The sequence below is a fragment of the Eucyclogobius newberryi genome, unplaced genomic scaffold (genome assembly GCF_026437365.1).
Source record: "Eucyclogobius newberryi isolate DKJ021-1_F unplaced genomic scaffold, fEucNew1.0.hap1 SCAF_20, whole genome shotgun sequence".
Classification (NCBI taxonomy): Eukaryota; Metazoa; Chordata; class Actinopteri; order Gobiiformes; family Gobiidae; genus Eucyclogobius; species Eucyclogobius newberryi.
Genome location: NW_027315835.1, coordinates 6,725,313 through 6,751,991, shown reverse-complemented (window position 1 = coordinate 6,751,991; position 26,679 = coordinate 6,725,313). Strand labels below are relative to the sequence as shown.

Here is a 26,679-nt window from a genome sequence, read left to right as displayed (position 1 = left end):
TGGTTTAGACCTGGTTTAGTCCTGGTTTAGACCTGGTTTAGTCCTGGTTTAGACCTGGTTTAGAACTGGTTTAGTCCTGGTTAAGACCTGGTTTAGTCCTTTAGTCTTTAATCTCTTTTTGAATTCAATGTTTGTCCAAACGTTTCCTCTTCTTAAATTAAGTCTTTATTTGTGACGACGCGCTGTTCGTCCTGACCTCTGACCTCTGACCTCGAGCCAACATGGACGACAAGAAGAAACAGAGGAAGCGATGGAAAGTTCAGATTTTGATTAAACATTTAAAAACTTTTCATAATTTTAGACATTTTTATACAAATATTTAGTTTGATCAAAGCCGAGTCTTGAACCCAAAACCCTCTCACAGGAGGTCACCATGAACAGGATTCAAATAAAGCTTCAGACATTTCAAAAGAACTGAAACAATAAAGAGAAGAACTTTGTACTTTCAGTCCAAAATGGAGTCAAAAGGTTCCACAGTTACATTTGACTGAAGTTCAGAACTTTATTCTTGTTTTAGTCACTTTGACCTCTGAAAGTCTAAACTGCAGTGAGGACCAGAGGAGCAGAGTTTGAACCTTCAGCATTTAAACCGGGACTAAAATATGGAATCAGTTTCTCTCTGAAGCAGCAGCTGCTGAAGGAGAAGAGAAGATCTGCAGAATCTGCATCATAAAAGGAGACCAGACCCTCACCATAGTCCACAAACACCCCGACCTTCTGAGGAGCTCGCTGCAGAGACAGAGGGACAGAAGGATCTGTACAAGCTTTGTACTGATCTTTGTTTATCAACTTGATGCACCAGAATCCATCCTCAGGACTCAGAGTGATCTTTCCCTTCCTGTTGATGGACTCTTGGGCCACTCCTAAATCCCACTTAGTTTTCCCTTTGACCTGAACCTCAAAGTAAAACCTGCCTGAGGAGAAACTCTGCTTTCCCAGAACACAAGGACAATCAAACCTCAGAGGAGAATCTGGGAGCTTCTTCCTCACATCAGTGAGATGAACCTGTTTGAGATCTTCAGACAGAACGAGATGAGGTTGAGCAGTGTCTGGATCCAGAGTGACGTCCACCACAAACTGCTGCACTCTCTTCAGCTCGGCCCTGTTAGACTCTGAGGCCAGATCTTTAAATAGTTTGTTAAAGTCTTTATAGAGATGTTTCTCCAGCTCAGACAAAGCCCGGGCTGCACTGCCCTCACACGTCTCCGGCTCAAAGCTCACGCTGCTCCACTCCTTCAGTCCAGCAGGGGGCGTGAGTGCAGGGCAGCTCTGTAGAAAGTGGAGGGGGTCTTGAAAGCATGAGAGCCGCTCCGCCTCAGTGCTGCTCTTCTCCAGCTCACAGATCTCCTGTTCCAGCTGCTGCACCAGCTCCTGGGCTCGTTTGTGGCTCCGGCTCTGCTTCTCCTGCAGCTCCTCTAAGAACCGGTCCTGACGCCTCTGAACAGACTGCATGAGATCAGTGAAGGCCTGCAGCCCCACAGCCCTCTCTCTGTGGACCTCTGTGTCACTGAGCTCCACACAGCGCTGGATCTCCTGGACCTTCAGCCTCCTCTGCTCCACCATGTGCTGGCTCTGAGCCTGAGTGTGCAGCAGAGAGGACCTCCTGCTCTCACACGCCTCCTCCAGAGACAACAGCTCATGGTTCTTGTGCTCTAGAACGGAGCACATCATGCACACGATCTTCTCATCAGTGCCACAGAAGAGCTCCAGGGGGCGCTGGTGTGTGGGACACATCCTGTCTTCCAGGTTCTCCACAGGCTCCATCAGCTGGTGTCTTTTCAGCCCAGAGACTGTGAGATGAGGCTGGAGGTGGGTCTCACAGAACGAGGACAGACAGACCAGGCAGGACTTCAGGGCCTTCAGCTTGGGCTCAGAGCAGACGTCACATGACACATCTCCAGACTCTGACTTTTCAGCCTCTAGTTTAAACTGAGAGACCATCTCCAAGAGTAAACAGTTGACGCTGATCTCAGGTCTTCTGTCATAGCTCCTCTTACACAGAGGACATGTGCAGGGCCCCTCAGGGGCCCAGGCCTCACAGATGCAGGGTTTGCAGAAGTTGTGTCCACACGGAGTGGACACTGGCTCAGAGAACACCTCCAGACAGATGGAGCACCGGAACGTCTCCTCAGAGCTCCTTTCACTTGTGGAGGACATCTCTGAAACACAAGGTCAACATCAGTTACTCTAAAATCAGACTTTTCCATCAGAAAAGTCAAACACCAGGAGGAAAAGAGAGAAAACTGAACCAGACCGAGTCCAGACCGAGTCCAGACCGAGTCCAGACATGTTGAACATGAACATTGTGCTTCATAAATCTGGTTTCTCTCGTGTTCTGTTCATCTTTTTCTCTCCCACATTCAAACGTCAGAAGATTCATGGACTAATCGTGACTAAACTAGTGTTTGAATCATGTTCATGTTTGTCTGGACTAAACAGACTCTAAAACACAAACCAAAAGAGCTTTTAGAACAAACACAGAGACATTCAATTGTCCAAAAAGAAGAAACATCAAGAATAGACTTTATTCATCAATATTCTCTGTGGAGAAGCTTCAGTCACATATTTACACCTTTATCTGCTTCAAAATGTCTTTAAAGTCTCAGAGTTCAATCAAATAAAGGTTTAACAAGTCACTTCTAAAAGAATGATTTCATAAAGATTTAAAACAAGCTGTTGACTCTTGGTATTTGGAGAGAATCAAAGTATCAAATATATTGATAGATTTAAATCCTCTTTACATTCTGCTCCAGTTTCACAGTTTGACATGAAATTCTAATAAACTTTTGAACTTTCATGAGTAAAAACTGTTCCAGATCCACATTTGAAGAGAAAAAGAACAAAGACAAAATGGAGGACTTTAAGTTTGACTTTCACTTCCACAGAAATGACATTTATTGCAGTTTATTTTGATATTTGACAAACTAATGTTGAGTTGAATGAAAGAAGTGGTGACATAAAGTGCAGGATTGACAGCAGCAGCAGAAGTTTTCTCTTTAGTGGTATTAAATAAGAATAAGAGTGAGAATCACAGTGTAAGTGTGTGAAGCAGAAGAGAAATGGACCTGGAGCAGGACCAAGTACCAAACTACACCACCAATAGTAGTAGTAGTTGTAGTAGCAGTAGTAATAGCAGTAATAGTAGTGGGCCTAGTAACACTGACCTGTGCTGGAGCAGATTGTTGAGGGTTTGAAGCTGCTGAGGTGCCTTTGAGCAAACGAGTGTTTCCTGCTTCAGTCTGCGACGGCAGAGGGAGGAGTCAGGTAGGGCAGAGGGAGGAGTCAGGTAGGGCAGAGGGGCGGGGCATAGACAGGTTTATCTGCAGACTGGTTCTTGCTCTGATCATGTGACGTTGACAGTTTAAATCACACTGTACAACATTGTAAACGGCTCTGGAGAAACTACAAAAAACACAGTCTGCAAAGGAAGTAACAAAGTACTGCAGTACAAGTACTGGTTTAACTACATTTATGAGGTAACAAATGTTTGGACACAAATGTGTAAAAATGAGGAGATAAATGAAGTCACAGAAACATCTGGAAAGTTTTCACTTTATCCACATTTTGTGGATCAGATAATGAAACCGTCAAAGTGGTTTTATTGTTGAGATTAAAAACGTGATGCGCGGTTGTTTTGATAAGGACAGAGCCAGGAAGTGATGTCCAAACATGTCAACATGTGGGACTTTGAAACTGAAGAAAAAAGAAAGTTTGTCGGTTTATAAAGATGATGAAGTGGTTCATGGGAGTCAAATGGACAAAGTTCATCACTTAGTAATGATGAGGTTTCTATTTTGGATTTTCCTTTCAAAAACAGTAAATCTGCCATAGTTGCGTACATAGGCCCCGCCTCCATTCTGACATCATCAAATTCTACAACATGAAAACATAAATAAACGATCTTGAACATTAAAGAGACGTTTCATCGTTCCCGTTTTAAACTAAACACATACTTTTTAGCATTTCCCGACTCCTGATTCGTGGCCTCGACCGTTTGCCGAATGTATGTCCTCTCGAGACTCCACAAACTGAACCTTCTCAAACGAAACGGCCGCTGCCTGAAAAAACATGGACCGGGATTATTCTAACGTTCACATCCCGATTAGCAACAACAGGTCCCCCTTTAATTCCCTCCACTTAAACACACTTGTCCAGCGTGTTCCGTGACTTTCTCCTCTTCACTCTAACATTCATAATGAGCCTAATTAACCTCAGACACACAGGCCTAACGAGCAGCGCCGCGTCTACATCCACTGCTTTAATCATGTATGCAGCTGAAACACGGCTGAAACGGGGCTGAAAAGGTGCTAAACCAGGACTAAACTAGACCTAAGCCAGGACTAAACCAGGACTAAACTAGACCTAAGCCAGAACTAAACTAGACCTAAGCCAGTACTAAACTACATCTAAACCAGGATTAAACCAGGACTAAACTAGACCTAAACCAGGACTAAACTAGACCTAAACCAGGATTAAACCAGGACTAAACTAGACCTAAACCTGGACTAAACTAGACCTAAACCTGAACTAAACTAGACCTAAGCCAGGACTAGACTAGACCTAAGGCAGGACTAAACTAGACCTAAGCCAGGACTAAACCAGGACTAAACCAGGACTAAACTAGACCTAAGCCAGGACTAAACCAGGACTAAACTAGACCTAAGCCAGAACTAAACTAGATCTAAACCTGGACTAAACTAGACCTAAACCTGGACTAAACTAGACCTAAGCCAGGACTAGACCAGGACTAAACTAGACCTAAGCCAGAACTAAACTAGACCTAAGCCAGTACTAAACTACATCTAAACCAGGATTAAACCAGGACTAAACTAGACCTAAACCAGGACTAAACTAGACCTAAACCAGGATTAAACCAGGACTAAAGTAGACCTAAACCTGGACTAAACTAAACCTAAGCCAGGACTAAACTAGACCTAAGCCAGGACTAAACCAGACCTAAGCCAGGACTAAACCAGGACTAAACAAGACCTAAACCAGGACTTAACTAGACCTAAACCAGGACTAAACTAGACCTCACCCAGGCCTAATGTGGTGTGTATTCTTACCCTAAGGTCATTGGCCTCTCCCTGAGCCTGTCAATCACTCGTCAGCTGGACACTCGTTTGGATCCTGGGGACTGTGTGCTAATTGCTCCACTGCCGCTGCCCTTTTCCCTGACCCTGAAGCACTCGGCTAATTAGGGTCTGTGGGAATCCATCCGGCCGCACTAATTCATACTTCAGGACATGCGCTTTTTTAAACGTTCTGATCTTAACAAATCAGGATCCTGTGCTTTAAAGGACACATATGGCTTTTTATAGCATTGTTCCGACATCAAAAACACTGTTATAGTTGTGTTTAGCTTCATTCTCGCTTTTTACGGAATCCTCTTCTCTGCTCCTTCTCCGAACCTCACAAAAACACCCGGTTTCAAATTTTCCAGTTTCGCAACGTCAAACGCAAAGATCCGGTACTTTTTTCAAAAGCTGCTTTTCCCTCAGTATCACCCTTTTCCTCCATTATCATCCTTTTCCTCCAGTATCATCCTTTTCCTCCAGTATCACCCTTTTCCTCCATTATCATCCGTTTCCTCCAGTATCATCCTTTTCCTCCAGTATCACCCTTTTACTCCAGTATCATCCTTTTCCTCCATTATCATCCTTTTCCTCCATTATCATCCTTTTCTTCTAGTATCACCCTCTTCCTCCAGTATCATCCTTTTCCTCCAGTATCACCCTTTTCCTCCAGTATCAACCTTTTCCTCCATTATCATCCTTTTCCTCCAGTATCATCCTTTTACTCCAGTATCATCCTTTTCCTCCATTATCATCCTTTTCTTCTAGTATCACCCTCTTCCTCCAGTATCATCCTTTTCCTCCAGTATCACCCTTTTCCTCCAGTATCAACCTTTTCCTCCATTATCATCCCTTTCCTCCAGCATCATCCTTTTCCTCCAGTATCATCCTTTTCCTCCAGTATCATCCTTTTCCTCCATTATCATCCTTTTCTTCTAGTATCACCCTCTTCCTCCAGTATCATCCTTTTCCTCCAGTATCATCCTTTTCCTCCAGTATCATCCTTTTCCTCCAGTATCACCCTCTTCCTCCAGTATCATCCTTTTCCTCCAGTATCATCCTTTTCCTCCAGTATCACCCTCTTCCTCCAGTATCATCCTTTTCCTCCAGTATCACCCTTTTCCTCCTGTATCACCCTTTTCCTCCAATATCATCCTTTTCCTCCAGTATCATCCTTTTCCTCCAGTATCATCCTTTTCCTCCAGTATCACCCTTTTCCTCCAGTATAATCCTTTCCCCCCAGTATAATCCTTTCCCCCCAGTATCATCCTTTTCCCCCAGTATTATCCTTTTCCCCCAGTATCATCCTTTTCCTCCCGTATCATCCTTTTCCTCCAGTATCACCCTTTTCTTCTAGTATCACCCTCTTCCTCCAGTATCATCCTTTTCCTACAGGATCATCCTCTTCCCAAAGTATCATCCTTTTCCTCCAGTATCACCCTTTTCCTCCAGCATCATCCTTTTCCTCCAGTATCATCCTCTTCCTCCAGTATCATCCTTTTCCCCCTTTTCCTCCAGTATCATTTCCCTAGAGCTGGGTTGAAAAAATCGATTTTCCGATTTTAATCGATTTGCATATTAATGACCGATTATCGATTCATACGTCCAAAGATCGATTTTTTTTTATTGTTTTTTTTTTTAATTAAGATTATTCTCTACATTTCCCTCAGTGAACTTCAATCTACCTTCAAGAAAGATAATTCAGGACTCCTGGATTATCTTTCTTGAAGGTAGATTGACCCTTAACCTTTTCATCAGTCTTCCATCAGTAACTACCAATAGTTGTAAGATTTGTTGTTTAATATTGATATAATACTAGTTTTAATATGTTGCTTCTCTACACAGTCATGAAGTGAAGGAAACGGTTCAAATACATTTTTCATTTTTAATAACATTAACCCCCGGATCGAATCGAAATCGGATTGAATCGGAAATCAGATCGAAATCGGAGCGAATCAGTTGGAATCTGATAAATCGGAAAAAATCGATTTTGAAACGTAAAAATCGGAATCGAATCGATTCTTGAAATTTGAATCAAAACCCAGTTCTACTTTTCCCCCTTTTCTCCAGCATCATCCTTTTCCTTTTTTTCCCGGGGGTGCTGGAGCTGATGCTGCTGGTGTTGGTGCTGGTGATGCTGGTGCTGCTGGTGTTGGTGCTGGTGCTGCTGGTGTTGGTGCTGGAGCTCGTGCTGGTGCTGGAGCTGGTGCTGGTGATGCTGGAGCTGGTGCTGGTGCTGGTGCTGCTGGTGATGCTGGGGCTGGTGCTGGAGCTGGTGTAAATTTCAATACATTCCCCACCTCTACTCAGACAGAAAAGACAGAAACTACAACTCAACCAAAAACATTAAATTATGCACAAAATCTGGTATTTTCAGGATAAATAAAGGATAATACTAAATCATAATATCTGAAAGAACAAAAAACGCAAACCATTTACCGTATTTCCCGGACTATAAGTCGCGTTTTGGCCGCGGTGCGACTTATGCTTATATTTATACTCAAATGTGATATTATTTGTTATTTTCACACTTGCAACTGCATTTTATACTCCAGTGCGACTTATATGTGTTTTTTTCTTCTCTATTAAGCATTTTTTGGCTGGTGCGACTTATACTCCGGTGTGACTTATAGTCCAGAAAATACGGTAATATTGTCAAATTGGAAAGTCAACATTATTCAGGTCACAATATAATCGTAAGGACTAAAACATCTTAATATTGACCATTTTAGAAGCATTTTTACTTAACTCTATTGTCCAAAAACACACTTAATTGCAAAAAGCTTGACACAAACGTGAGGAACATTAACGTGCAAAACTAAAGATTTCTCCGTCGTTTTTTCTCAGTAATGGTGAAAATGAATGTGGAATTGAGGAAAGAGAAATCATCCTAAATGATTATGGCCGTTATCTGCTTGGACCTTCCCATATAACTGCGCTGCCGACGGAATAATCCTTCCTCTCCGGAGCAGGAAGCGTTTCATCCGTGTTTGACCTCCGCTCTTATCGCCGAGGTTGTTCCGCGGCGGGAAAAGGCGGGAACACAAAGCTGATTAACAGGAAAGAGTCTGTCCCGATTGAACGAGAGATACGAGGGTCTCGGAGGAGGCGTGTCCCAGAAAGAACGTTCAGGAAAAGCATGAGACGCGGAGTAAAGTAAAGTAAAAAGTAAAAAAGTGCTGAATGTTTTTGAAAATGCTTGAAAATCCTCGTAGAAAACCTTCTCGTTCTTCCGCCATCGTCTGCTCGATTTGCAGTTTTCAGCTTTACGACGACATCAAAGTTACGTCAATGAACCAGAGCTATTCAACATAAGGCCCAGGGGCCAAAACAGGCCCTCCAAGCAATTTAATCCGGTCTTCAATCGGTCTTGGTTCGGTGTTGGTTTGGTCTTGGTCTTGGTTTAGTCTTGGTTTAGTCTTGGTTTGGTCTTGGTTTGGTCTTGGTTTGGTCTTGGTTTGGTCTTGGTTTTGTCTTGGTTTGGTCTTTGTTTGGTCTTTGTTTAGTCTTGGTTCAGTCTTGGTATAGTCTCGGGTTAGGTCTTGGTTTGGTCTTGGTTTGGTCTTGGTTTGGTCTTGGTTTGGTATTTGTATAGTCTTGGTTTGGTATTTGTTTAGTCTTGGTTTGGTCTTGGTTTGGTCTTTTTTAGTCTTGGTTTGGTCTTTTTTAGTCTTGTTTTGGTCTTGTTTTAGACCTGTTTTGGTTCTAGTCTAGTCCTGGTTTAATTCTGGTTCAGCACTAGAGGACATTTTAGAAAGTTAGTTATTTCTCACAAAAATCATTATCATCGTTCTTGATACGATGTTGTGCATATTTTGTGCCACCAAAGCTGTCGTCACGGTGACAGAGTGTCGTGAATAACCCTGCGACTAACGTTTGCGTCAGTTCCAGTCGATCTTTTGGAGAACTGTGCTGGACGCGTCGAGGTCACGGGTCTAAAAAGAGGGAAGCGTTTCGAGTGATGCACGTTTTAAGAGACGAGCTTGAATAACGGCGTAACTATGGTAACTGAAGGCTTCTGGATACCCAATATTCATGAATATAGTGTATTATTAACGTGTTTAAGAGGCTGTACAGTCCAGATAACGGTCATGATGATCAAAACACGACTGCGATTGTGTTTTATAGTCACAATAGAGTCTTCTTTGCAGCTCTACGATTTTACTCCTTCCTTTGACCGACGACGAACGAAGGTGGAAAAGCGCTATAAAAAGTGGGAAAACTAGACCAAACCTGACCACATTTTCACTTCTGAGTCGACAAATGAAACAAATACAGAGTTAAAATGACGTTGAGCAGTTTTGACTGGTTTGTATGTATGAGTTTATTGCTATTTCTGTCTTGTTTCGATGGATTACTCTTTATTATTAGCTAAACTATCTGACCCACATGCCCTCTTCCAACTGGCAAATCCGTTTTCTTATTCCAAGCTTTAAATTAATTTGAGGTCAGATTGCCAAAGTGAAAATGTTGCATTGCACTTTCACTTCTGCTTCGTCGAGCGTCTTCCTTCCTCGTTCTTTCAAGTTTCGCTCACCGCTTTCTCACACTGACCGCTCCTCTCTTCTCCGTAGGCCTGTGTCTTCGTCCCAGATGGCCCGTCCTTCGCGCATCCTCGCCCGGGACGTGCAAACGCCGACGCGACTCCAGTTCGCCTTCGGCCCTTCGCGCTAGCGCCGCCGCCATTCTCCACTTATGGGATCAAAATGGCCGACGCGGAGTACAAATACCGCCTCCTGGACCCGGCGTCGGACGAATACCGCGAGAGGCCGCTGCTGCTCCAGGTGGACAGCACGCTCATGAACCTTTTCGCCGTTTTGGAAGTGAGACGAGAGACGCCGACGCGCCGGGGCGCGCTGCACCACCTGCGGCAGTTCCGGCTCTACAGCTTCCTGTTCGGGCTGGCGTTGGTGTTCCTGATCACGGCGTCGTACGTGCTGACGGGCGACAAGTGGGGCCTGATGCTGACGCCGTCGCCCTTCCAGTTCGGTGGCCCGGGCGGCGCCGCCGGCGTCGTCTTTGCGGCGAACGCGTCGACGCTGAAGGATTATGAGCGGATGAGGTCGGTGGTGAGGGACATCGAGGACAAAGTGGAGTTCAGCAGCAAGCGGCGGAAACCCAAGCTGAAGGACGTCGTGGACAGCGAACCGCACGTGAGTGAACGCCGTCGTTGTCGGGCGGCGAGGTTTTACTGGCGCGAAAGAACGGAGGAATACGAAACATCACAATTTGACGATTGTAACGGTTATTGACACCAGGGCTGTAACTGCTGTAACTGATCATTTTATCGATCGAAGAGTGAACGTTGACTTTTCAATGGGCCTCTGGCAGGTTGGACGACTCATCAAACTAAAAGAAAAATATAGTTAGAATTTTGCTAATTTCCTCCACAAATATCTGCTCGATTGGTGTAAAACTATAATTTATATGTACAACAGGCATAAATACGATAAAGTCAAAATTAGAACATCGTAAAACCCGTCTTGGGCACTTTAAATGCATGATCAGCTAAACAAAGGTTGTAATACGGTGACCGGAGGCTTCTAAATAGAAAATATTTGTGTAAAATTTGTGAAAATAGGAAGTTGTTTATTCTTTTTTGACATTTTCGTTTAATAATGCCACTGTCTTTGTCTCAAAACGGTCTTTTCGTACGTGTTTTAGAGTCTGTTTAGTCCAGTTAATGATCACGATTATCAAACTACGACTACCGAAAACAGTAGAGATGTCGCAATAATCAAAATTTTGCTTAAATACTTTGATTTACAGCAAAGGAAACGGAGGCAAATACGCCACGATCCTTTGATCCAAGTCAATGAGGACGAAACGAAGAAAGAACTTGAATAAAAAAGGATACGTTTTTAAAATGTAAATAAACAGCGCACGATCCGCTCCAGCGTACAAATCCCACTCTGTTCAAAAAGGGCCATTTTCACACTCAATGTCATTTTTTCCGTTTTTCAAATGCCACTTGCAATTTCCGTCCGGTCCTCGATCGTCGGCACAGTTTGCGTCATCTATTTATTTGTATTTTTTTTTAGTAATGGCCGTTTTTCCTGCAGCAAAACGTCTAATCCAGAAGTTTCCATTCACAGTTCTGAACTCTGAAAACCGTCCCAAACGCATGAAAAAAGACGGGCCAAAACATCCAAATATCAATACAAGGTCATACTAAATGTCGCGACGCAGTATCGATATCGTGGGCTGCAGTATCGGTATCGTGGGCTGCTGTATCGATATCGTGGGCTGCAGTATCGATATCGTGGCCTGCAGTATCGATGTCGTGGACTGCTGTATCGATAGTGGGCTGCTGTGTCAATATCGTGGGCTGCAGTATCGATATTGTGGGCTGCAGTATCGATATCGTGGGCTGCAGTATCGATGTCGTGGGCTGCTGTATCGATAGTGGGCTGCTGTGTCAATATCGTGGGCTGCAGTATCGGTATCGTGGGCTGCTGTATCGATATCGTGGGCTGCAGTATCGATATCGTGGGTTGCAGTATCGGTATCGTGGGCTGCAGTATCGATATCGTGGGCTGCAGTATCGATATCGTGGGCTGCAGTATCAAGTCATTCTTGATTTTGATGCTCGTTTAAAGAAAGGAAACTTCTTTACACAAAATCATGTGACATTTTGACCTTTTTGATGGTTAAAACGGGCGTGTCTCATTGTGAGTCTGAGCCAGACGTGTTCAAACGTATCAGGTTCTTGAAAAAAAAAATAGTGATCAATCGTAGAAAGGCACGAGCGACAAATCGATTATCGCAGGTATCGCAAAATCGTGACATTATCGTATCATGAGCAACCCTGTGAGTCCCAGACCGATAAAAAGAAATATAGATTGAAAAAATTATCTAAAAACACGTAAAGACGCACCCTTTCGTCCAATTGAGCCCAAGAGAAAACAGCTCTGTATTTGTAGGAAAAATGTTAAACCGATTAATCGACTCTACGGCCCAAACCGATTCCAAACAAGTACTAAAGTATTTCTTTGTTATTTATTCGTCGCAGCAAATGTTTTTTTGATGGTATTATACATTTAAGGAAGAGTTTATTGGGATTATTCTAATTTAGGGTCGTTTTGTGACTCATTTGACAGACGTTTCACATTTGTCTGATAATTAAACCGAAATGAATGCGTTTAAAGACACGTTTTAACACATTTCTGTCGTATCGTTATTGAGAAAAAACCCTGAAAATAGAGATTATATGTGACATATTCCACAAACGTGCGACTTATACTTATATTTATACTTATATACTTATACTCCGGAGCGACTTATATGTGATATTGTTTGTTATTTTCACACTTGCGACCACATTTCATACCCCAGTGCAACTTATATATCTGTTTTTTTTTTCTCTATTATGTATTTTTTGGCTGGTGCGACTTTTACTCCGGAAAATAAGGTACTTTTGCTTAAGTATAATACCGTTGTCTTTTGCAGTTGTTCTCGGTGGTTCCTGGCAGATTCCTCGGCGGTTTGAAGAATCCCTGCTGGTACGAGGAATACCACGGCAACAGCAGCGCCGACCCGTACCAGAGCAACTGCTACGGGCGCTACTCGCGGCGCTTCCGCGCGGTCTTCCAGCAGCTCCGCGCCTCCTTCCGGGAGCACCTGGTGCTCAGGGCGGGGCGGGCGCTCCGGCTGCGGTGCCTGCCGTACTTCTACATCATCGGGCAGCCCAAGTGCGGCACCACGGACCTGTACGACCGGCTCCGGCTGCACCCGGAGGTCCGGTTCACCATGTTCAAGGAGCCGCACTGGTGGACGCGCAAGAGGTTCGGTGAGTCCAGGCTAATGCTCAGAGGCAAACGCTCAGAGGCTAACGCTCGGAGGCTAAACTCTCAGAGGCTAACGCTCAGAGGCTAAACGCTCAGAGGCTAACGCTCAGAGGCTAAACGCTCAGAGGCTAACGCTCAGAGGCTAAACGCTCAGAAGCTAACGCTCGGAGGCTAAACGCTCAGAGGCCGACGCTCAGAGGTTCGGTGAGTCGCTCGGTTTCCGCGGTTACGTTGGGCCAAATCACAATTTCCATTTCGTCACGATCCATGTAGTAACTTCAGAAACGCAATTTGAAATACGACTTTGTGGCGTGTCGTCAATAAAACTGTTAAAATGACCTGAAAAAGACAAGTTCAAAGTGATATTTCTGCACTTTTTGTGCTGGTTTTGTGGTTCGTTCACGTTTTGCACATTTAAAAACAAACTGATTCTGTAAAGACAATATATTGTGAAAAACCATTTGTTTTTGAATTTCTTGCTCTTTTCGTGTTTTTAAGGTCAGTTTGAGAGGAAAATAAACATACAAAAATTATAAAAATACTCCACTTACGTCCTGAACTTGGAAATGGACACATTTTCCGCAAATTGGACAAAATGGGACTTTAAAAAAAAAAAAAGTATTATATATATATATATATATATATATATATATATATATATATATATGTCTTTTATTTAAATTTTACAATTAAAATTTTACAATTTTAATTAAAAAAATAAAAAATCTTCTCCTTCTCCTCCTCCTTCTCTTCTTCCTCCTTCTCTTCTTCCTCCTTCTTCTCCTCTTCCTCCTCTTCCTCCTCCTCCTCTCCTCCTCCTCCTCCTTCTCCTTCTCCTCCTCCTTCTTCTCCTCCTCCTCCTCCTTCTCCTCTTCCTCCTCTTCCTCCTTCTTCTCCTCCTCTTCCTCCTCCTCCTTCTCCTCCTTCTCCTCCTCGTCCTCCACTCACTTTCTCTCTTCTCATTGTTTGTGTCTCGTTCGCCCGCGCTCTGATTGGTTGCGATCGATTTCCTGTTTGGAGCGTTTCTCCTTAAACAACAGAGTCAAGTCCTTCACCGCTCGCCACAATAATGAGCCCCAGAGCATTGTGGGTAAACCATGTGTGACATGCTCCGACCCGAACTGTGACTGAAATATCAATGTCCAAAATATGAGAAGGTTTAGACCCGGTTTAGACCCGGTTTAGACCTCCTGGTTTAGACCTGGTTTAGACCTGGTTTAGACGCAGTTTAGACCTCCCGGTTTAGTCCTGGTGTAGACCTGGGTTGTTCTGGATGGTTCTGGGTTGTTCTGGATGGTTCTGGGTTGTTTAGGATGGTTCTGGATGGTTCTGGGTTGTTTAGGATGGTTCTGGATGGTTCTGGGTTGTTTTGGATGGTTCTGGTTGGTTCTGGTTGGTTCTGGTTGGCTCTGGATGGTTCTGGTTGGCTCTGGATGGTTCTGGATGGTTCTGGGTTGTTCTGGATGGTTCTGGGTTGTTTTGGATGGTTCTGGATGGTTCTGGGTTGTTTTGGATGGTTCTGGTTGGTTCTGGTTGGTTCTGGTTGGCTCTGGATGGTTCTGGATGGTTCTGGGTTGTTTTGGATGGTTCTGGATGGTTCTGGGTTGTTTTGGATGGTTCTGGTTGGTTCTGGTTGGTTCTGGATGGTTCTGGGTTGTTTTGGATGGTTCTGGTTGGTTCTGGTTGGCTCTGGATGGTTCTGGTTGGTTCTGGTTGGCTCTGGATGGTTCTGGATGGTTCTGGCTGGTGTGACAGTGATATATGTATAATATACTGTATATGTATCATATTCTGAGCAGTCCCACTGTCAGCTCTGTACAAGGATTTGTTGAAACTGAGTTGCTGCTGGATCTTTGTTCGAGATGTGACCAGAATCCAAATGTTGCTTAATCTACCAACGCAATTTACTCACAAATAAATATGCAACACAACAACACTCTCTGAATGATAATCCAGACATTTCCTATGCAAGGTGAATAACTCCAGGCATTAAGAGGCATTAAAAGGCATTAAGAGGCATTAAGAGGCATTACTGCACTTCAAGGAAGTTTGGAACACTCAGATCCGGTCTAAACTAGGACCAAACCAGGTCCGGTCTAAGACGGGACTTTTAGCATTCTGGTCCAAACGTGTCCTTAGCATTCTAAATATTAGTTTACATGCACTTTTAGCAAGTTTCTGGGTCCAAAGTGGAGTTTGGTTGTCATGGTAATACTAACTATACAACCAGCATGCTAACAGCACACTTCCTGGTTCTTAAGTGATTTATTATTAGATGTATTTTAGCCTTTTTCTCACTTTTTGATGTGTAAACAAGGCTAAAACTTTGCAGAGAATGCTTTAGTTTCACTTAAAAGTCGCTTACAACTCGAACGTCGGTCAAAAGAAGCAAACCGGGGCCTAAATCGGGCAAAATATCCTGTACGTGTGCTCTGGGCTTAACTCGACTAGATATTAATAATGTTGAAGTATGCCAAAAATGCTAAAATGCTAAGCTCTCTTTCTGCTCTAGCATGATTTAGCCTGAATGCTAACATGTGCTAGCCTTTGATCACAGCCCTAGATCCATATGTTGAAGTATGCTAAAATGCTAATAGCTCTTTCAGTTGTAGCGGGATTTACCCTGAATGCTGAACAAACAGCTCGTGGTTTCTTTGCCTAAATCGCTGTAAAAGTCGTCAGACGGGAAGTGACTTAAGGCTGAAACCATTTGTTGTGGTTTTAAAATTGATTCGACCAAACAAAGGTTCGTCGACGTCTTGTTTACGACTACGGAGAAGCTGATTGGACAGAAAGCAGGAAGTGGTTGAGTCTTCCTCATGAGTCCAACTACGACTTGAACAAGAAGTCTAATTTAAAGAACTATTTCATTCACAACAAAGAGACAAACGGTAACACGTAATATCTGAGATTTTATTTATTTATTGTTTATTGACTGGAAAATCCAGCTGAGACGTAGCTCCTCTTTGTCAGGGGGAGGGGCCTATTGTACTTGAAGGGCTTTTAGTGTGAGTATTTGTGAGTATTTTATCTTCCTGCTCCAAAAAGTAGACTTATATGTGTTTAATTCTTCTGACTTTTACCCTTTTTACCATTCAAATTATGTATTTTACATTGAATTATTTATTCTCGGCACAACGTTTTCATCATTCTGAACTTTATATGGACAAATATAAATAACATATATGTCTCTGATCACTTCACAAGTCAAACCGACCAAAATCATGATAAGATCACTTTAATTCAAGCAATTTAAATTGACCTCGATATGACTTTATTGCAGTTAAAAGGGCTCGATTATTACATTTTACTCTTGAGTATTTACGTTTTTGTCGAGGCGCCGGAGAAACTGCCTGAAATGTAGCTTCTTTGTCCTTAAATGAAGCCGCAAATAACAATTAATCTTCAGATCTGAATGGGATGAAGCATTGGCGACCTTCACGTGTTACAAACGCGCTTTCCAAGTGTTTAGGTCGTGTAGGCCGAGCCCTGAATGGGCTAAATCTGGACGTCCGAGTCACTTTCCGCCTTCTAATGTCTCTGAAGAAGTTTGAGAGAAATACACGTCATGATAAAACCTCGTACATGCAACGTGTACTGATATCTAAACGCTGCCACATTGATCGAATCGTGAAATGTTGCGATTGTTGCACTTTGACTAAAACACTTCCACGTCAACGTAAACGTCTGTGGTGTTTTGTGGCGGCTGGTATCCAAGGGTTACATTACCGCCACCTACTGTTCTGTGGCTGCACATCTCACGCTTTATTCTTTCGGCTTTATTCTTTCAGCTTTATTCTTTCAGCTTTATTCTTTCGGCTTTATTCTTTAACTTGGTGAAGGGAACGACCGCGATGATATCTCAAAGAATGTTCATAAAGCGATTTCATTCCGATGATGTCAGAAAGTTCTTTTTTTGCCTATATACCGTGTTCGAAAGTGGGGCAGAATAATTTCTCGACTGAAGACTAAACACTTAAAGCCGAAGCTGAGATGGAGAACAAGTTTCCACGTGCAGTTATTGGGGCGTTCAAGAGAAAGTCGGAGCAGGACAAAGCCGCCGCCGCCGTGGCCGCGCTCCAGGCGAGTTTCCACAGCAGCAGCGACGTGCCCAGCGCCGTGGCCGAGCCGGTCAGGCAGGCGCAGGCCAACGCGCAACTGGACGCAGCTCGCCGCAGAGTGTCCGAGGTCCAGGGGGAGAACGCGAGTCTGCTGGATCGCCTCAACCAGAAGGAGAGGGAGATACTAGAGCTTCAGAAGACCCAGAACAAGCTGGAAGAAGATCTGCGCTCGACGAGGCAACGCAACGCCGAGAAGCCCAGGCGACGTCGCGAGGAGGAACTGCAAAACATCATCTTCCATCAACAGAGAGAATCCGCGCAAATGCTGGAGAGTATCGAAGGGCATTCTAAAGAAATCTTTGAAATCAGAAAATACCATGGAATGATGGTGTCCCAGCAGATGTCAAAGATTAAGGCGCTGGAGGAGGAACTGCAGGCTACAAAAGTCCACGCCCACTGGTCCAGAGTAACTTTAGAGCAGCAAATGTACGCCACCTACTGTTTCTATGAGCAACGGATCACAAATATGAGCGCGGCAGGGATGGACAGTCCCCTCCATGTCCAAAATGAAGAGCTGACCTCAACGACGGAGGGCCTGGAGGCGGCTCCCAATGAGGAGGAGGAGTCCACACAGCAGACTCAGCCCTCTGATGAGACAGAGAGACGCCTGGAGACGGTGGAACAGTACGACGCTCTTCTGCAAATGCAGAGGCAGATGCAGGAGGCCAATGAGATGTCCATAGCAACGGAGCAAAGGTTAAGAGGTGAAATTGCTGAGCTCCAAAGGTGCTTCAATGAGGAAGTGCACTGGAATAATGAGCACAAAATGCACATTATGAAACTGGAAGAACAGCAGAAGCAGCAGCTGCAGCAGCTGCAGCAGCAGATGCAGCAGATGAGGGCAGCTCCTCGTCCTCAGCAGGAACGGCCTCACGCTGGAAATCAGAAGCTCCAGCGCCTCCTCGATAAGGAAATCCAGGCCCATAATTACACCAGATTGATTAAAAAGAAACTGGAAGAGGAAATCAAGAGCCTGAAGGAGTCTCTGCAGAATAATCAAGCACCAACAACGAATGTTCCTCGTCAGGGCCTGGCTAAGAAAGGGAAGCAGAAACTGGACAGCCTCCTGAAGGAGTTCAACCAGAAGGTGGAGGAGTGCAAGACTTGGGAGAGGAAAAACAACATCCACATTTGCACCGTTCAAGATCTCCAGAAGGAAATCGAAAACCTTCGAGGAACGTCGGCGAGGAGCAAAGTCGACAAGGCGTGTCAGTGTCAGTAGTCTCATGGACCAGCTGGAGGTTCAAAGCGACAAACAGAAGCTCCAGGAACAGCAGACGTCATCGAGGGCCCCTTAAAAACAACCATCCCAGCCATTTGACTGCACCAACATGGATCTAGACCAGGGGTGGGCAAACTACGGCTCGCGGGCCCCATGTGGCCCGTTTGTCTTTATAATCAGGCCCACCAAACATGCCAAGTAATCTTTTTTTTTAAAAAGGCACCCTTAGGCATCTGTCTGCACTTGTATCCTTAATAAATATGACGTGAAATAAATTAAATAATATATTCAAACAGCCCATTTGACAGAATATCACATATTTGATCTGATGGTGGGCCGGCCCTCCGCTACTTGCCTGGATTTGAATATGGCCCTCCCCTGATCTAGAACCAGAGTTTAATTGGAGCCTTACAAACTCTAGCGTGACCTGAGCCCCGAACCTGCCACTCTGTTTTTGATCATGACAGTTTTAGACTCACTCGACCGACTTCCTCATGTTAGAGTTCTGAGGAAGTGGGACTGTCGTTCTGCTGCTGCGGGTGGAACGACTGGGCCAAAACGACCCCCCGAGAAAGACGAACGACACGAAAACGCTGAGTTTAATCTGCAGAATGTAGAGCTCTGGAGACACGGCTGAAACGCGAGCTCTAACGCGAGCTCTAACATGAGCTCTAACGTGAGCTCTAACATGAGCTCTAACATGAGCTCTAACGCGAGCTCTAACGCGAGCTCCAACATGGGCTCTAATGCGAGCTCTAACATGGGCTCTAACGCGAGCTCTAACATGAGCTCTAACATGAGCTCTAACATGGGCTCTAACGCGAGCTCTAACATGAGCTCTAACATGAGCTCTAACGCGAGCTCTAACATGAGCTCTAACATGAGCTCTAACATGAGCTCTAACATGGGCTCTAACGCGAGCTCTAACATGAGCTCTAACATGAGCTCTAACGCGAGCTCTAACATGAGCTCTAACATGAGCTCTAATGCGAGCTCTAACATGAGCTCTAACATGAGCTCTAACATGAGCTCTAACATGAGCTCTAACATGAGCTCTAATGCGAGCTCTAACATGAGCTCTAATGCGAGCTCTAACATGAGCTCTAACATGAGCTCTAACATGAGCTCTAACATGAGCTCTAACGCGAGCTCTAACATGAGCTCTAACATGAGCTCTAACATGAGCTCTAACATGAGCTCTAACGCGAGCTCTAACATGAGCTCTAACATGAGCTCTAACATGAGCTCTAACATGGGCTCTAACGCGAGCTCTAACATGAGCTCTAACATGAGCTCTAACATGAGCTCTAACATGAGCTCTAACACGAGCTCTAACATGGGCTCTAACGCGAGCTCTAACATGGGCTCTAACGCGAGCTCTAACATGGGCTCTAACGCGAGCTCTAACACGAGCTCTAACATGAGCTCTAACGTGAGCTCTAACATGAGCTCTAACGCGAGCTCTAACATGAGCTCTAACGTGAGCTCTAACATGAGCTCTAACATGAGCTCTAACATGGGCTACAACGCGAGCTCTAACATGAGCTCTAACATGAGCTCTAACGTGAGCTCTAACATGAGCTCTAACACGAGCTCTAACATGAGCTCTAACGTGAGCTCTAACACGAGCTCTAACGTGAGCTCTAACACGAGCTCTAACACGAGCTCTAACACGAGCTCTAACATGAGCTCTAACGTGAGCTCTAACATGAGCTCTAACATGAGCTCTAACGTGAGCTCTAACATGAGCTCTAACACGAGCTCTAACATGAGCTCTAACGTGAGCTCTAACACGAGCTCTAACACGAGCTCTAACATGAGCTCTAACGTGAGCTCTAACATGAGCTCTAACATGAGCTCTAACATGGGCTACAACGCGAGCTCTAACATGAGCTCTAACATGAGCTCTAACGTGAGCTCTAACATGAGCTCTAACACGAGCTCTAACATGAGCTCTAACGTGAGCTCTAACACGAGCTCTAACGTGAGCTCTAACACGAGCTCTAACACGAGCTCTAACACGAGCTCTAACATGGGCTACAACGCGAGCTCTAACATGAGCTCTAACATGAGCTCTAACGTGAGCTCTAACATGAGCTCTAACACGAGCTCTAACATGAGCTCTAACGTGAGCTCTAACACGAGCTCTAACGTGAGCTCTAACACGAGCTCTAACACGAGCTCTAACACGAGCTCTAACATGAGCTCTAACATGAGCTCTAACGCAAGCTCTAACATGGGCTCTAACGCGAGCTCTAACATGAGCTCTAACGTGAGCTCTAACATGAGCTCTAACATGGGCTCTAATGCGAGCTCTTAACGCGAGCTCTTAACGCGAGCTCTAACATGAGCTCTAACATGAGCTCTAACACGAGCTCTAACATGAGCTCTAACGTGAGCTCTAACACGAGCTCTAACGTGAGCTCTAACACGAGCTCTAACACGAGCTCTAACACGAGCTCTAACGTGAGCTCTAACATGAGCTCTAACATGAGCTCTAACGCGAGCTCTAACATGGGCTCTAACGCGAGCTCTAACGTGAGCTCTAACATGAGCTCTAACATGGGCTCTAACGCGAGCTCTTAACGCGAGCTCTAACATGAGCTCTAACGTGAGCTCTAACGTGAGCTCTAACGTGAGCTCTAACACGAGCTCTAACACGAGCTATAACATGGGCTCTAACGTGAGCTCTAACACGAGCTCTAACACGAGCTCTAACACGAGCTCTAACACGGGCTCTAACGTGAGCTCTAACACGAGCTCTAACGCGAGCTCTTAACGCGAGCTCTAACATGAGCTCTAACGTGAGCTCTAACGTGAGCTCTAACGTGAGCTCTAACACGAGCTCTAACACGAGCTCTAACACGGGCTCTAACGTGAGCTCTAACACGAGCTCTAACACGAACTCTAACACGAGCTCTAACGCAAGCTCTTAACACGAGCTCTAACATGGGCTCTAACGTGGGCTCTAATATGAGCTCTAACGCGAGCTCTAACGCGAGCTCTTAACACGAGCTCTAACATGGGCTCTAACGTGGGCTCTAAAGCGAGCTCTAATATGGGCTCTTTGCTTATGACCGAGAGGATTTTATCTTTGTGATTGTTACGCTTCCATTTGATTTCACATTGATTGTTTTGTTGTTTCTGTTGTGATGTCATTGTGTTTTCTGTCTTGAATTGTTTACGAGAACGTTAAAGTCAATCAAATGTATTTATAGAGCACAATTCAAAGTGCTTTACGATGTTAAGACACATTTCAAAAAGTAAATTAAAAACACAATGCAGTTTATAAGAATATAAAACAGTGTTTGTCAAAATAAATAAATAAAAACAAATGAATGTGGTGTTTAAAATATTAAAAACCAGGTAAAAGTATTTCAGTCATAAACAATAGTCTTTAGCTCAAATATCTGTATTTGAAAAGGACTGAAATGAGTGTATTCCATGTTTACCGTCAATAAAAATCAATACAAATGCATAACTCGACAAGAAGCTGCTGCGAGTGATTGTGTTGTTGTTGTTGTTGTTGTTGTTGTTGTTGTTGCCGCCTTTAAAGGTGCATTTGTCGCCATTGACTATTCTTTGCGTAATCATGGTCATATGATCTTAAGATCTTGTCCTGGTGATTCGATGGCGGAATAAAGTCTAAAGTCTTAACTACAGTAGGTGGCAGTAATGAGTAATGTAACGCTCTTCCTAGAGCTGAAGAAGAAGAAGGAGGAGAATGATGCACCTTTGCCGTTCTCTGCCAGTCGCCATTAAAAGCAACAACTTTAGACTTTATTCTTTATACTTTAGATCAGCGGCTAAAGGCCACACACAACCAGACAAAGTGTATTTGACAGTTTAATTTAAGCATTTGACATAGTTCCCGATGCCTCCACCTTTAATAAGATGTGGAACATTAATATTAGGCTGGTATAACATCAAAATGCTTGAATTTTTCCAATTCTACTGTTAAAAGTACAACTTTTTGTTGTTTGGACCAACTCAGCAGGAGGGCCAACAAATATTGGTCTGAGGGCCGCATTTGGTCCCCGGGCCGTAGTTTGGACACGCCTGCTTTAGACTTTAGATGATCCCCCCCCCCAATGCATGGTCATATCTTGTAGTTGCCGTGACGATGACGTCACAAAGCACCAACATTCCGCCACTCTAAGGCGCAAGGGGGAAATCGCAAAAAATATCTACGAAACGAACTTTGAGCGATGAAAATCAGACAAAATATGCGACTGTGACACGTGCCGAAAAACCACATGCGCCTCAAAGTGACATTTACCGCCACCTACTGGAGATGTACGGCTTCAATGTGTTTTACTCTGTGCTGTTGTTCAATAAAAGATTTTTTAAAAGGAAAGAGAAAAAAAACCTTGATCTTAAAGTGACGTACAACAGGTTTTTATGACTTTCTAATTCCGACTGTATTTAGTGTATTTATACCTGTCGTAAATATAAATGATAGTTTTACATCAATCAAGCAGGAATTTGTGGAGAAAACGTGGAAAAATCTGTAGAAAAATGACAGGAAGTGACATCACACCAGGGACACTCATTCAGGAAGTGACATCACACCAGGGACACTCATACAGGAAGTGACATCACACCAGGGACACTCATTCCAGACAAAGTTTATGCAGAATTTACACAAAAGAAACTACTTTTTTTTGAGTGATGTCACTTCCTGTATGAGTGTCCCTGGTGTGATGTCACTTCCTGAATGAGAGTCCCTGGTGTGATGTCACTTCCTGAATGAGTGTCCCTGGTGTGATGTCACTGAGTGTCCCTGGTGTGATGTCACTTACTGTATGAGTGTCCCTGGTGTGATGTCACTTCCTGTATGAGTGTCCCTGGTGTGATGTCACTTCCTGTCATTTTTCTACAGATTTTTCCACGTTTTCTCCACAAATACCTGCTCGATCGGTGTAAAACTATATTTAGAAGTACAACAGGTCTAAATGGAGAGAAAACGGTCAGAGCGCCTCTTCTCATCAACCCCGGACTACAACGCCTTCACGGCAGCGGCTTAAAAGGCTTGTCGCGGCGGGAAAACGAGGGGAAATAATGAGGAGGAAAAGCGTGGCGGCGGCGGCGGAAAAACGATCAATGGGAGAGCGAGAGCGGCCGTGTTCATGTTCAGCGTTTCATAAAGCGTCAGACAGGGGGCGGCGCTGAGCAACGGAAACGGAAGCGTCCAGGTCAAAAGGGACACGATGTCACCGTGGAAACCGGGATTAACCGCAGAATATCACGAAATATGACAAACGATGGTGGTTTTAGCCGAAGGGAAACGACCTGTGCGTGACTTTGACGAGGATATATCGCACACTTTACCGCAAATTATACCTTTTGTGAAGCTCAAATACAGATTTTTTTTTAGGCTAGAATATCGTGTTTTTCCATCTTTTACAATAGAAAGACAAACTAACCCAAATTCAAAATGGTTATTATTTATTACAAAGACTTTGAACCATTGGAGCTGATAATAATAATAATTGGAGATATTGAATGATTTTGCTCCAGGTTTGCCGGGTCCAAACATCTTCAATCCGACACTTAGGCGACAAATTCCACCATAAACATCGACCCTCGAGCTCCAAATATTCAGCACGAGCGACTTTACGTTCAAAATACTGTCAGCGGCGCCGATGATGTGACAAAATGACACTTGGAAGAACAATTTAGCCCAAAAGTCTCTGAGTAAAATGCAAAGAATCAGTCCCAGCGTCTGCTTTCATTTCACAAGCCTCTAGCTCCCCCGTGTGGCTAGAGCTCTCATTGCACCTAAAGCAGTACTAAAGCAGGACTAAAGCAGGACTAAAGCAGGACTAAAGCAGGACTAAAGCAGGACTAAAGCTCGACTAAACCAGGACTAAAGCTCGACTAAACCAGGACTAAAGCTCGACTAAACCAGGACTAAAGCTGGACTAAACCAGGACTAAACCAGGACTAAACCAGGTCTAAACCAGGGCTAAACCAGGACTAAACCAGGTCCAAACCAGGTATAAACCAGGGCTAAAGCAGGACTAAACCAGGACTTAAGCTGGACTAAAACCAGGACTAAACCAGGACTAAACCAGGTCTAAACCAGGACTAAACCAGGACTTAACCAGGACTAAACCAGGTCTAAACCAGGTCTAAACCAGGGCTAAACCAGGACTAAACCAGGTCCAAACCAGGTATAAACCAGGGCTAAACCAGGGCTAAAGCAGGACTAAACCAGGACTTAAGCTGGACTAAAACCAGGACTAAACCAGGACTAAACCAGGTCTAAACCAGGTCTAAACCAGGACTAAACCAGGACTAAATCAGGACTAAACCAGGACTAAATCAGGACTAAACCAGGACTAAATCAGGACTAAACCAGGACTAAATCAGGACTAAACCAGGACTAAAGCGGGTCTCATTACACTCCACGACAAGAACCAGGAACATGAACGTTAAAAGTCTAATCTAAGATCTTCAGGTTTTGAAGTGTCGACTCCTGAATTAGATGTGTTTGTGTGAGCGCAGCCAGCAGAGGGCGCCAGGACTCATCAGAAGTAAAGCGGTTGAAATGTGACTAAAAGTAAGAGTTGTGAAGTGAAACAAAGCAGAGGTTCTGGGGTCGTGTCCGTTCTTCGGGCCGTTACCGTGGATACTCTGGGGTTAAAGTGCGTGTGTTTCAGGTCTGATCCGTCTGAGCGAGCGCCGCGATCGCTTCCCTGTGGAGGATTATCTGGACCTGTTTGACCAGGCGGCTCACCACATCCAGGGCAACGCCACCAGTGACCGCCAGAGGGCGCCGAGTCAGCCCGACATCATCATCGGTGAGAGAGGAAGAAACTGGACTAAAGCAGGACTAAAGCAGGACTAAACCAGGACTAAAGCTGGACTAAACCTGAAGTAAACCTGAACTAAACCTGGACTAAAGCTGGACTAAACCAAGACTAAACCAAGACTAAACCAGGACTAAACCAGGACTTTAAACCAGGACTTAAACCATGACTTAAACCAGGACTTAAACCAGGACTAAACCAGGACTAAACCAGGATAAAAGCAGGACTAAACCCGGACTAAACCAGGACTAAAGCAGGACTAAACCAGGTCTAAACCAGGTCTAAACCTGAACTAAACCTGGACTAAAGCTGGACTAAAACTGGACTAAAGATGGACTAAACCAAGACTAAACCAAGACTAAACCGAGACTAAACCAAGACCAGGACTAAAGCAGGATTAACCAGGACTACACCAGGACTAAAGCTGGTCAAAAGCAGGACTAAACCAGGTCTAAACCAGGTCTAAACCAGGACTAAACCAGGACTAAACCAGGTCTAAACCAGGTCTAAACCAGGACTAAACCAGGACTAAACCAGGACTAAACCAGGACTTAACCAGGACTTAACCAGGACTAAACCAGGTCTAAACCAGGACTAAACCAGGACTAAACCAGGTCTAAACCAGGTCTAAACCAGGTCTAAACCAGGTCTAAACCAGGTCTAAACCAGGACTAAATCAGGACTAAACCAGTCTAAACTGGGTCTGAATCTGGACTAAACACAGTGTGAACAGGAGAGGCCAGCGCGTCGACCATGTGGGACAACAACGCCTGGGTTTACGTCTACGACAACTGCACGGACAGAGAGCCGCCGTTCCTCGTCCAGGACTTCGTTCACGCTCTGCAGCCTCGCGCTCGCTTCATCGTCATGCTCAGGGATCCTGTCGAGAGGTGCCCGACACACTCACTGTCCCGCCGGGATCTGCCCGACACACTCACTGTCCCGCCGAGGTCTGCCCGACACACTCACTGTCCCGCCGGGATCTGCCCGACACACTCACTGTCCCGCCGAGGTCTGCCCAACACACTCACTGTCCCGCCGGGATCTGCCCGACACACTCACTGTCCCGCCGGGATCTGCCCGACACACTCACTGTCCCGCCGAGGTCTGCCCGACACACTCACTGTCCCGCCGGGATCTGCCCGACACACTCACTGTCCCGCCGAGGTCTGCCCGACACACTCACTGTCCCGCCGGGATCTGCCCGACACACTCACTGTCCCGCCGGGATCTGCCCGACACACTCACTGTCCCGCCGAGGTCTGCCCGACACACTCACTGTCCCGCCGGGATCTGCCCGACACACTCACTGTCCCGCCGAGGTCTGCCCGACACACTCACTGTCCCGCCGAGGTCTGCCCGACACACTCACTGTCCCGCCGAGGTCTGCCCGACACACTCACTGTCCCGCCGAGGTCTGCCCGACACACTCACTGTCCCGCCGAGGTCTGCCCGACACACTCACTGTCCCGCCGGGATCTGCCCGACACACTCACTGTCCCGCCGGGATCTGCCCGACACACTCACTGTCCCGCCGAGGTCTGCCCGACACACTCACTGTCCCGCCGAGGTCTGCCCGACACACTCACTGTCCCACCGAGGTCTGCCCGACACACTCACTGTCCCGCCGAGGTCTGCCCGACACACTCACTGTCCCGC

The 26,679-nt window shown here is 45.1% G+C and overlaps 2 protein-coding genes across 2 annotated transcripts in view; one reads left to right on the top strand and one right to left on the bottom strand.

Annotated features, from left to right (window-relative positions):
• Positions 1-26,679, top strand: part of chst15 (carbohydrate (N-acetylgalactosamine 4-sulfate 6-O) sulfotransferase 15) — a 65,024-nt gene that overhangs the window by 35,259 nt on the left and 3,086 nt on the right. Inside the window, exons 2-5 of the mRNA XM_072455734.1 lie at positions 9,650-10,228; positions 12,525-12,864; positions 24,871-25,011; positions 25,754-25,910. Coding sequence (XP_072311835.1) covers positions 9,782-10,228; positions 12,525-12,864; positions 24,871-25,011; positions 25,754-25,910 — 1,085 coding nt within the window. The 5' untranslated portion in view covers positions 9,650-9,781. The remainder of the gene's footprint in view (positions 1-9,649; positions 10,229-12,524; positions 12,865-24,870; positions 25,012-25,753; positions 25,911-26,679) is intronic.
• On the bottom strand, positions 523-2,163 carry LOC140369313 (E3 ubiquitin-protein ligase TRIM21-like). Its single transcript, XM_072456609.1, has one exon. The coding sequence runs from the start codon at positions 2,155-2,157 to the stop codon at positions 538-540; it is 1,620 nt and encodes a 539-aa protein (XP_072312710.1). The 5' UTR covers positions 2,158-2,163; the 3' UTR covers positions 523-537.

Coding starts and splice junctions, on each gene's coding strand:
- LOC140369313 (XM_072456609.1), bottom strand. CDS start 2,157: ATGTCCTCCACAAGTGAAAGGAGCTCTGAGGAGACGTTCCGGTGCTCC.